The sequence below is a fragment of the Meriones unguiculatus genome, chromosome 2, assembly GCF_030254825.1.
Source record: "Meriones unguiculatus strain TT.TT164.6M chromosome 2, Bangor_MerUng_6.1, whole genome shotgun sequence".
NCBI lineage: Eukaryota > Metazoa > Chordata > Mammalia > Rodentia > Muridae > Meriones > Meriones unguiculatus.
In genome coordinates this window covers 51,184,005-51,194,860 of record NC_083350.1, presented here as the reverse complement: position 1 = coordinate 51,194,860, position 10,856 = coordinate 51,184,005, and the positions used below count along the sequence as shown (strand labels likewise).

The 10,856-nt window shown below is 48.1% G+C and overlaps 2 protein-coding genes across 4 annotated transcripts; both read right to left on the bottom strand.

Annotated features, from left to right (window-relative positions):
* Positions 1-202: 202 nt before the first annotated feature.
* On the bottom strand, positions 203-3,991 carry Sra1 (steroid receptor RNA activator 1). Of its 2 annotated transcripts, XM_021651723.2 has the most exons (6): positions 3,740-3,991; positions 3,445-3,569; positions 3,190-3,315; positions 1,719-1,921; positions 818-926; positions 203-681 (listed from the first exon to the last, which is right to left on the bottom strand). In XM_021651723.2, the coding sequence occupies exons 2-6, from the start codon at positions 3,503-3,505 to the stop codon at positions 476-478; spliced, it is 705 nt and encodes a 234-aa protein (XP_021507398.1). In that variant the 5' UTR covers positions 3,506-3,569; positions 3,740-3,991; the 3' UTR covers positions 203-475. The 2 variants fall into 2 exon arrangements, with proteins under 2 accessions (XP_021507398.1, XP_060233405.1); XM_060377422.1 differs by having other exon boundaries at positions 616-681; positions 921-926; positions 3,445-3,991.
* A 143-nt stretch (positions 3,992-4,134) lies between these two features.
* Positions 4,135-10,777, bottom strand: Apbb3 (amyloid beta precursor protein binding family B member 3). 2 transcript variants are annotated; one of them, XM_021651721.2, is made up of 12 exons: positions 10,399-10,777; positions 9,951-10,114; positions 9,792-9,868; positions 8,920-8,980; positions 8,580-8,726; positions 8,334-8,461; positions 7,843-8,005; positions 7,646-7,730; positions 7,144-7,227; positions 6,782-6,897; positions 6,452-6,643; positions 4,135-4,656 (listed from the first exon to the last, which is right to left on the bottom strand). In XM_021651721.2, exons 1-12 carry the CDS (start codon positions 10,445-10,447, stop codon positions 4,420-4,422), a joined length of 1,503 nt encoding a protein of 500 aa, XP_021507396.1. In that variant the 5' UTR covers positions 10,448-10,777; the 3' UTR covers positions 4,135-4,419. The 2 variants fall into 2 exon arrangements, with proteins under 2 accessions (XP_021507396.1, XP_021507395.1); XM_021651720.2 differs by having other exon boundaries at positions 7,843-7,957; positions 10,399-10,775.
* Positions 10,778-10,856: the final 79 nt, after the last annotated feature.

Below are 10,856 nucleotides of genomic sequence, written 5' to 3'. Positions count from 1 at the left end.
CTGTAAACAGTACAGCAAAAGGAACAGTTTCTTCTGACAGGAAAATTTTCAGTTGTTTGAATCTGTTATCAGGCTGAAATGAAATTAGCCAAAGACACTGGGCCACATTACAAAGAATATGCTTTTCGGTCTAATTTTGAGAAAAGCAGATAACAATCAGGCTGTACCCATCAAGGACCTTCCTGATGAATGAAACAAGGAGTGGTATTCTTGGAGCAGGAAAGCTGACACCAGAAAGAACCAGTTTGGCATCAGAATGGCTCACCTTTCCTACCCACTTCCCACTGTGGAGATGTTTATTGAAATGTACATAATATGAGTAACAAGTGATCTTGCAGTGGCCCAGGTAGGATCTTTGGTGATGCCCAACAGGACCAACAGTCTCCCTGGTGGTAAAAGGGAGCCAAGTGAGAAGAGGGCCTTCCATACCAAGGCATAGTAAGTCATGTGAAGTAAGTCTGGGGAGCTCCCAAGATTATGAAGACTGTTGGAAGCCTGGTATTGTCTGGTTCTCAGGTGCCACTGTAGAATTCTCTTCTTTGGCTTCCTCTGAAGACAGATTCCTCTTTTCTGCAATTAATCTTTTAACTCCCACCATCCACTGACTGACCTCAGTCACATGGTCAACCATGAGTGAGCGGTGAATGTCATCTGCTGCATCCCACTGGTGGTGTGAAAGTTCTGAGGAGAGACAGGGCTTGAGCAAGCAAATGGCAGTAAAAGACATGTCTACCTTCCTTTCCTCCCCTCCCAGTCAGTTAAAACCTCATCGCCGTGGTTCAGCCACCAATGGCAGGATAAAGGTCGCCATCCATACCTTGCACTAGTATCGCCATCCTCTTCTTCACAGGTACCGACAACTTCCCTCCAGCCCACTGTTCTTGAAACAGTGCCAAGCGCCGGCTGATATCATCGCATACCTGCTTCTGAGACAGAAGCCCATCCAACTCAGCGCTACCAACATGTGTTTTCTCTGACGCAAGGTCATTAGAGTTCATATTCCTTTACCCAAAGCTTAGAGGCTCTCCACTACAAATATGAAACCTATGGATCTCCTCCCAAGACAAAGGATACACTTGACAAATTTAAATTTTAAATTTTCAGTGCCTTCTCAGCCCTTCAGAGGCTCATCTTAAAGTTCAAGCCGGGTGTGGTGGCACATGCCTTTAATCCCAACACTCTTAGAAGGCAGAGGCAGAAGGATATTTGTTCAAGACCAGCCTAGTCTATAAAACTTGAGTTCCAGGACAGTGAGGGCTATTACAGAGAACCCTGTCTTAAAAAACAAAAACATTAAAAGAAATTACTGTTTAAAAAAGGAAAAGATGGCCAAAGGTGGGGAGTAGCATGCTGCTTTCCCTTTCTTCAATCCTTTGCCTCCAGACAGCTGAAAAAACCTTTATACAAAGCTTGTTTGGCTCTCCTAGACTGAGAGCAAAAGCCACAAAGTACACTCTGAATGGCCTTGTATGGCCTTGTTACAAAAATAAATAAGCTTATAATTTACTAATAGGAGTTAAATACAGCTTCAAAGTAGATCAAGCAACATCTCCACAAGGCCTCTACTACTGGCCCTTCCAAAGTCCTGAGAATCCCTCTGACATCAGTGTCTACTTTCCTGGAAAGACTGAGAAATTCCTTAGGGGTCCATCAGAATGTCTATGCTTGATTTGATTGGATAGAAGTCCTTTCCACCCCTCAGAAGTGCCAGGGCCTACCTTCGTGTGGGCGCGGCAGTCCTCCAATGCCTCTTCCAAAGGCCTCAGCACATCTTCTATCAGAGCCTCAGACTCAATGGCTGGGGAGTTTGGGGGTTCCACACCAGTAGCAGGACAAGTCCCCATAGGTGGAGGTCTGGAAGCCTTACTGGAAGGAGGTGGATGATCCACTGGAGGTGGTCCAGAAGTTTCTGAAGTTGGGGCTGAAATATTCAAGTGGGGTCAAGCAACAAGGCTTAGTACCTCAGTGATCATTTTACTCCCATCTTCTCATTTCTTTTCACTTTGTTCACAGCACTGAATCAACTACAAAATGTCTTCATCATCCCATAAATGTACAAAGAGGCTGTAGTATTTGCTATCAAAATCTCTTCACATTCTATTTTTCTTTCTTCCTTTTTTTTTAAAAGACAAATCTGCGCTACATACCCGAGCCAGTCCTGAAAATTGTTTTGGTGGTGGTTGTTTTGTTTTGTTGGTTGGTTTTTTCGAGACAGGGTTTCTCTGTAGCCTTGGCTGTCCTGGACTAACTTTGTAGACCAGGCTGGCCTACGAACTAAGTGATCCACCTGCCTCTGCCTCCTGAGTGCTGGGATTACAGGTGTGTGCCACAGTGTCTGGCTTAAACTTCTTTTATAGACTAGACTAGCCTCAAACTCAGAGGTTCAACTGCTCTTGAAGATTAGTAACTGAAATGTTAAATCTACTGGTCCTGTATTGAACTGTTTTCACTATTGGTTTAAGATTTAATTATCAACAGTCTTCTCTATGCAATCTTTAGGTGCTGGAGACCCTTTGAGTTCTGTCTTGGTTCTTCTTTAGGCCTCTATCCACATCCTCTCCTTTGGGAATGTTCAAGCCCATGACATTAAATCAAATATAGCATCCCACCACTTTGGAACACGCTACTTCAGTCTCTGAACTAGGCAGATTCTCAGAGACTTTGCTGTTTCAGAAACTTACCTATTTTTTTGTGCCTGAAATGCGTTTGCATCTTTTAGTACCTAACTTGTCACATTTCCACGATTAATTAAATAGCCTCCCCCCATTCCTGGGTTACCTAGAAACTATTGCTTTCCCCTCTGCAAAGTCTCTAGCACTCTTTCATGTGTTATTTTACCTTGAGCCAATACGGACTGTAGAATCAAAGACCTTTTAGTTTGCACCCAAACTGTTCCTGGCTTTTGACAGGTGCTCAGTAAATACCAATTAAGCAAGACAGTAAATAACACAAAGTCTGGGGTGCTCATGACACAAAGGATCCTGAGAAGAGATCTAGGCATCTTGTCCAATATTCCATTTACTGACCAAAGCTGCAGAAAGAACGGGCTAGAAAAGCGCCTGCGCTGAGCCTCTTACTGGCTCCCACCCTCTCGTTAAGGAGTCCTTGGAAGAGGAAAACAAGCCGATGGGGCAGGTTTATCCCCAAACCATCTTTCCGTATCGGATTCCACCCACAGCCCTCACGCACCTCTAGGGAATCCATCCTGCGGAGCCGCAACCCTCTTAGTAAGGGGCGTGCGTTTGGGTCCACCAGTCTGAGTCTGCAGCCCGTAGGAGAACTGCGGCGGGTCGTTCCAGCCGCGTTCCTTATTGCCTGCGAAGGCGAGGAAGTGTGTGAAATGAGACCGGGAACCCAAGAGGCTACACTGGGGCTTCGGGGGGTGGGGGGTGGAGGGGGGCAGAGTTTGTTCCGTGTATTCCCTAGCCCACTAGCCGTGCTCACCAGGCTTCACGTACAGCTCCGCCATCTCCACTTCCGCACCGCCAGCGGGGCAGTGCGTCATTTCCGGGGCGGTAGCTCACTCACTCCAGCTGCACTGTGATACTGGAGGAAGCCGGGACCAATTCCTTAAAGGAAAACTGGCTATTGATCTGGGGGCCTCGTCACAAGACACCAAAGAGGAACGTTTTTCTAGTGTCTCTTAGTTTGATCCCAGAAGCAAATTCAGACACCAGCACGTGTTCCTGCCTGACCTAACCACGTCAACCTCTGGAAGCTCACGTATCAGTAGACTGACCTGCACAATCTGTAATACATTGTCTATAGGCTTGCTAACAGGAGCTCATCTTTAGTACTCGGATAGGTCAAATCTTCAGACGTCTTCTAAAATGTCTTGGATAAGTCTCAGCTGAGCTGGTAATTGCTGGTTAGACTACATGGTATCTTCTGTCCTCTCTAATTTGGTCATTTCTCCTCTCAAAGTCTCAGAAGGTAGCCTTACAAGTAGGCCTACTTTAATACCTGGCATAGAAAAGCCTTTAGAAAGCATTTCCTGAATGAATGCTGTCAGATTCCCATTATGAACCATGCCCTCATTATGACTACAGGCAGTCACTAACACCAAGCACACAAACCCACCTCACACAGTCTGACAGTCCCAATCTTATCCCAGGTCAATATACTCACAACTAGTGAGGTCACTGAGGGATTTTTATTTGCACTGTTTCTGCTATAAAGTTGCTGAGGTAGAGCCAATTGTCCAGGGCTGGACAGGGGCAAGGAACAAAAGGACCCAAGGAAAGGGGCGCCAGGGGCCTAAGTTATAGTGCAGGACCTTTCAGTCATCCTTATAAACAACAAACTTGGTAATAAATACAGGGTAGGCAAGGATCAAGGATGGGCAGGAAGGTGAGAGGCTACAGAACCCTGGGGGCTGGAAGAGTATAGAGCCTCTTTCCCCAACCCTCTAAGATAAATTTAGGACATATGGAGAAGAGAAGGTTTTAGTCTGAAGGCATCAAGAAATGAGAAGACGCCCCGCTTCCGAGGAGCTGCTCCAGCACCCCCAACCCCTCCTTTGAGTAGTGGAGGGGGCAGGGAGCCGCCTGGAGAGTCCATAGAGCTGGTCCGCTTGAGCCGCAGGCGAGCACGGGCCTGGGCACCCCAGGCCTTACCCCGAGCTGCTGAGGCCACTAGACACTTCTGGTACTGAACCTAGGAAGAAGCGGAATATGAACATCCAGCTCTCTGTCCCTGCACACCTGAAAACTTCTGTAGGGTATGTAACTGGCCAAGAATTCTGTTTGATACAATGCCCATAGTCATGCCTCCAGTGCCTATAGCATTCCCAAGTACCTCAACAACAAAAACATAAAACTTGATATTTACTGAGCACTTAAGGAAAGCTAGGCCCTCCTAAGTGCTTTGAATGCTAACTTAATCTAGTTATTATGAAGTGTTGCTATGCTCATTTTGAAAATAAAGATACCAAGCTTCAGAGATAATAAATGATTTGTTTAAGGCAGTGACTCTCAATCTCTGGGTTGTAATCCCCACGGGGGTCACCTATTAGGTATCCTGTAAATCAGATATTTATATTATGATTCATAACAATAGCAAAATTACAGTTATAAAGTAACAATGAAATAATTTTATGGTTGAGGGTCACCACAACATAAGGAACTGTATTAAAGGGTCATAGCATTAAGTTGAGAATCACTGGTCTAAGGTCTCACAAATAGAAAATGTCAGAACTCGCATTCAGATGTAAGTCGGTCCAGCTATAAAACTTGTACTCTTTCATTGTTGTCTTTGTTTTTCAAGACAGGGTTTCTCTGTGTAGCCTGGCTTTCGTGGAACTCTGCAGAACAGGCTGGCCTCGATATTACAGAACCCTGTGCCTCCCAAATGCTGGGATTAAAGGCATGTACCACTGACACCTGACCAGAACTTGCACTCTTAACTATACCTACCACTATGAGACTCAACTCCATCTCTCACTGTTCTGTACCAGTCTCTGGTAAAAAAGATTCTCTACTGAAGAGAAAGTCTATGAACCCAATCCATACCCAAAATAACTGTTCCAATCAACTTATTTACTCAGAGAAGATACTACTTACCTAGCCTTCCTACCTCCTCTTGTTCACCTGCACTGCAGCTTCAGTAGGTAAAATCCACAGATCTCATTTCACTGTCCTGCTTAAAACCCTTCAAGGGTCCTCAGTGTTCCAGGCTGACCTCACCTGGTTTCTGCCATTTCTTTCTGTTCTCATCTACCACTACATCTTCTCGCAGGCCACTCACACCATGTTCTTTCAGGTACTCTGACCCACTAACATCTCTCACTTCCACTCCTGAGGTTCTCTGGTATACCTGTCCTATGTCTCTTCATCTGGCATACTTCCTGCCTCTTAAGGAAGTGTCTCCATCATCATGTGGTGTGTAACCTATTCCTGAGGTGTTTCTGCTCTATTAGAATGTTTAGTGATGGCAAAGGTTGTGAATGCCTTCTATACCAATGAATTCTCAGATGAATTGTAGCAGGTGGACCCTACAGATACTCATTTCTTGAATTAATAAGTGAACTAAATTCAGTGAACTGAATTGTATAGCTTAAGCACCTTACATTTGAATACCCACATACACCATGAAGTATGTTGGGTCAACCAAATAGTGCCTGCTCTGTATAGCACAACTTCACCCAAATGCTGTGACATAAGTGTGCCCACAAGGGTGTGTGTGTGCAACAGATGTGTGTACCTTGTATTAGCATTCCTCATACTTTAAGAAAAGCAATTATTATGTGGAATGCCCTATATTTCAAATATTAGTCAGCAACACAAAACTTCGCAAAAACAGCATTAAGAAGCCAGATATATTTGTGAACCAGATTTGGCCCTGGGATCACTGGGTTGTGACTTAAGTGGAGCTGCCCATCTTGAGCTCACTCCACAGTATAGAGCAGCTCCGGGGAAAACTTCCTCCCATTCCCATTCCATTCCTAACTCACCATGCAGGCAGCTTGCACAGCTTCAGAGAGCCCCCCGGCATGAGGCTGACACCAGAAGGCTGCACACTGGAAGCTCTGACAACCAAGGTCTGCGATGAGGCCAAAGGTGTGTGGGTCACGGCCAACGCCGATAAAGGTTACAAGGCGCACAGGGCACTGCCACAGTGGCTCTTCCTCTGCACCAGCCTCTGCCTGCCCACACAAAGCCTCATCAGTACAAAGCTCAACAAAGGCAAGACCCAAAACTTCCAGAACCAAGTAAAGACACACGCCCACACCTCAAGATGCCCGCTCACCTCCAAGGTCCCAAACTTCACCCTCTTGTGGTACCTGAATGGAATGTGCAGTCATCAGAGAATCAGATACACTGAGCATAGCAGGGACCCAGGTTTTCTGGTCCCCCCGGGCGGTGAGGGTACCAATGGCCTCATTCAGCACGTCCATACCTGAGGAGAAATGCCCACTGTGCTGTCTGGCTTGAATGAAAAAGGGTCTGCAGGGAGTTTCTAGGACCCTTATATTAACTTGAGATTCAGAGAGATGGAAAGAGCTGCACTTGAATTCTGGAGATATCACAGGTGATTTATATAAGGCCGTGTAAAAACTCTAAGACTCGTTACAGCATTGATCTCACTTCACCCACGTTCCCTTTCCTAACACACCCAAGCCCATCCAGCTCCCTCAGTCCTCACCCATGGCTTTGGTGACTGGTAGGATCCCCATGTACAGTGCCTCATACTTCTGAGCAGCCTGGCTCACAGCATCCAGCAACTCCACTGAAATAGACACAGCAAGCACTAAGCTAGCATAGAAACTCAGTTACCCCTTTCCCCACCCTTCCTGTGATGTAGTGCAAAGACAGGGTTTCACTACGTGACCAGCTCTGTCTGGCCTGGAACTTTCTACGAAGAACAGGCTGGCCTTAAACATGTGACTATCTCTGCCTTTCAAGTGCTGGGAATATAGGCATGCATCCCCATTCCCAGCTTCAAAACACTAACGAATGTGCCAGGACTCAAGCTAGAGCTGTTGCTAGTAAAGGAAAACCTGCAGAGGCACTTCCAATTCACTGCTTTGAATCCCTGAGCCCAGACTCTTCAAGAAGCTAGATAACCAGGAACCGCACCCTCCTTACCACCTCCATCTTTCACTAAAGCAGACTGATGGTGTGATGCAGCAAGCCCTTTCTCATACCTTGCCTTGGGAAGTCTTCAGGACAAATAGGATCTGGGGAACAGCAAGCAGCTTCTCCACTGACTCCTACCCTCTCTGACAAGATCTAAAATACAATGCAGCCAGCATGAGGCACACAGAAAGAGAAAGAAATCAGGGTAAGGGGTCAAGCCTACCCTATCCCAACTCCATATTTCCTGCCCACTGCTGGCCCTCACCTGTGCACAGAGCCCCTGCAGAGCACTTGCAATGGCCTTTGCAGGCACATCACAGCGAAACACATGGCACTTGAGCATACAGCTGTCTTTGTCACCCGCAACAAAGGCAAAGTCCCTGGCAGGGGTGGGGATAAGGCAGATTAGGGAAGGGACTTCTAAGTGCCTGTATGAGGCTTCTAAAGTTAAGCTAAAGATATGGCACCGTTGAGGAAAGGACTCAGAGTATCTAGTTGTCACTAACCTGTCACTGTTCCAGAAGCATGTGGGAGCACAGGAGAAAATCAGCCCAGACTCTCAGACTCTCCCCTATCTGTCCCTGCTGAGCTGGGCCCACCCACCCCAACCAGGGCTGAACCAGGCAGGGAAGGCCGTGCTGGGTCCACGTCAGAGGATCTGTGTCCAAGGGTTCAGCATCAGTGGGGATCACAGCCTGCAAGGGGGAAGGGTGAAGCAACTCTTGCTTGGGGGTGGGGGGATGCAGAAGTCCTCACCGGCCCTTGGAGCTGCCCACACCCCATACACGGATGTGAACCAGAGGCTGACAATGGATCAGACTGTGGTCCAGGGGATTCACCAGGCTCATGGCATCTTTTTTCAGGATCATCAGCATGTTCTGGCCCTGCCAAAGACAGAGAGTTGACAGATAAAAAATGGCTAACGTGGCAAACAAGCAGCTCAAGAAAAACCTACCACTGCTGAGCCATAGGCTGAACCCCTGGGGAAATCAGACAGCTCACCTCACCCCAGGCACCATCGTGGGGCTGGCTCCGGTTTCGAGTCTGGGCAAGCTGCTGGATACAGTTATTGACAGCAATACTGCTCTTCCCTGGTGCCAGATCCTCCTCAGGGACCTCTACCCAGCCCAGAGAGCGGACTGCAAAGCACTGACAAGACAAGCAAGAAGTGAGTTGCTGTGGAGTGGAGTGGTGGATGACACAGGACCCATACACGAAACTCTGATAGCCCCTTACACTCACTCAGCCCCGCTCTTATTATTACTATATTTATTATTCTACCTCTAATCTTTCCCTTGAGATCTCCCAATGTCTTAAGCTGGCCATCAGGTCCAATCCCTACCTTAGCTCCTGGCTCCAAGCTCCGGACATAGGAATCTTCACCATACCATGTTAGAGAGTTACTGGAACAAAGAGGTAGAACCAATAAAAGGATTAGGATCCCTACATTAGGGGCAAGGGTAAAACCTAGCCTATCTGATCAAGCACAGGATTTGGGACAAGTCCCAAAATAAAGCGCCACAAATGCAAACCCAGAAAAAAGCAGGACCCAGAATATAGTAAATTAACAAAGAGTAGTTTAAAATTTGAAAAAGTTCAGGACGCAAGACACAGGCATAAACTAAAAAGACATAAATAGGGATATGAACTAAAAATGTGGACAAAAACCTCAAACTAGAACAAGAGAGTATAGAGCACAGAATTGGAACCCCAAAAGAAATTAAGCCAATGGACTGGAGTCTATTAGAACATGATGGGTCAGGACAGAGAACACAGAAGATACAACTAATGATAAGAACTTGCAACAGGCAAAATTCAAAAATACTCAAAGTCAAGAACATGGGACAGGGGCTGGAGAGATGGCTCAGCGCTCTTCCAGAGGTCCTGAGTTCAATTCCCAGCAACCACATGGTGGCTCACAACCATCTATACTGGGATCTGATGCCCTCTGCTGGCCTGCAGGTGTACATGAACATGGGACAAAGCCAAGCACAAAGAGAGACCCCAACCTGACAAAGATTCCAGAACCACAATTTAAAAACAAATTATGGAAGCAGGCACGGTGCCACTTCTTATTAGTTACAGGCCAGTCAGTTACAGGCTACATGCACAGTGGGACCCTATCTCAAAAAAAGGGGGGGAGGGGGAATTGTGGGTTCAGCTGCATTCTTTTGAGTGTCACAGTAAGCCCAAGCTCGGGGCCACCCCTGTTACCTCCGATTCAATGAACTGTCCAGGCTGGAGAAGGATCTCCCTTTGGGGGGTCGCAGTTCCCAAATCCCCTCCGTTCCCTATGAAGTCGAGATTAGTCACTGTAAGCTGCAGGCCTATGGCCATTCATGAGCTCGGGCTCCCTCTTCACTTTCCACCTACCGCTCTCGGGTCCTCTGCACCTCCTAGTTCCCATGTTGGGCGCTGCCACTGCGTGCTACCGCTGGGAACGTGCCAGTAGTAAGTCCCCGCAGCATCGCGGATCTTCCTCCAGCCAGGGGGTAGGCCTGTCTCCCCCTCCAGATTTTGGTCCCCCCACAAGTCATCTACACGAACAAGGGATCAAAGCAAGGGCGCATATTATTTGTGAATCCCCCACACTACCGTTATAACCCTTGCTCCATCCCACAGGAGACAGCCCTAAACCTAGACCTCAACAACCCAGTCTTAAAGATAGCACACGCAGAGCTCAAGGTTCACTTAGGCCCCCGGTTCTCATTCCCGAGACGGCCACCCCCCCACTGCTTCGTGTTTGCATCTCGGGTAACCTTCCTTCACCCCTCACTTCCCCTAAGCTCTTGGTCCTCCCAACCGGGCCCTCGATGCACACCATCGCAGTTGACCAGAATGATGGCCAGCATATAATCCTTGCCCAGCATCGCCGCCACCGGCCTGCGCTCTTTGCCCGAGACGACCTCCGGAGCTGCAGGGCCCACAAGCCCGGCCTCTGCGCCGGAGACCGCCGGGCCAACCGGCGCAGCGCAAACACTGGGCGGGCCAAGGCCGGCCTTGGGGGAGGGCGGAGGCGCGCCTGAGCTGCGTCTGCTTCCCCGCGTGCTCGCGTGTTTCGCTGCGTGTGTCCTACGAAGTGCACTGACTTGACACTACGAACTCCGCCCTGGCCGGCAATTATGAGTTCCTCGGACGACGGAAGAAGGGCGAGGAGAACGTGCACTGTGTGCTCCAGGGCGCGAATGAGATCATCGCGTGGAGCGTGAGATCATCACGCCTCGACCTTTACCCGCGCGCACACAGCCCAGGACTAGACGAGAGGAGTCCCGTGGACGT

Bases quoted from the DNA above. Each gene is read 5' to 3' on its own strand.
- Sra1 (XM_021651723.2), bottom strand. From the start codon at position 3,505: ATGACGCACTGCCCCGCTGGCGGTGCGGAAGTGGAGATGGCGGAGCTG. The intron at 1,922-3,189 runs GTGCGTGAGGGC...TGAATATTTCAG, and splicing joins GCAGGATGGATTCCCTAGAG to CCCCAACTTCAGAAACTTCT. The intron at 927-1,718 runs GTAGGCCCTGGC...CTTCTGTCTCAG, and splicing joins ACTGCCGCGCCCACACGAAG to AAGCAGGTATGCGATGATAT.
- Apbb3 (XM_021651721.2), bottom strand. From the start codon at position 10,447: ATGCTGGGCAAGGATTATATGCTGGCCATCATTCTGGTCAACTGCGAT. The intron at 8,981-9,791 runs GTAACAGGGGTG...TCTTTGTTCCAG, and splicing joins GACAGTTCATTGAATCGGAG to TAACTCTCTAACATGGTATG. The intron at 8,727-8,919 runs GTAGGGATTGGA...TTGTCTTGTCAG, and splicing joins GCTTGGAGCCAGGAGCTAAG to TGCTTTGCAGTCCGCTCTCT.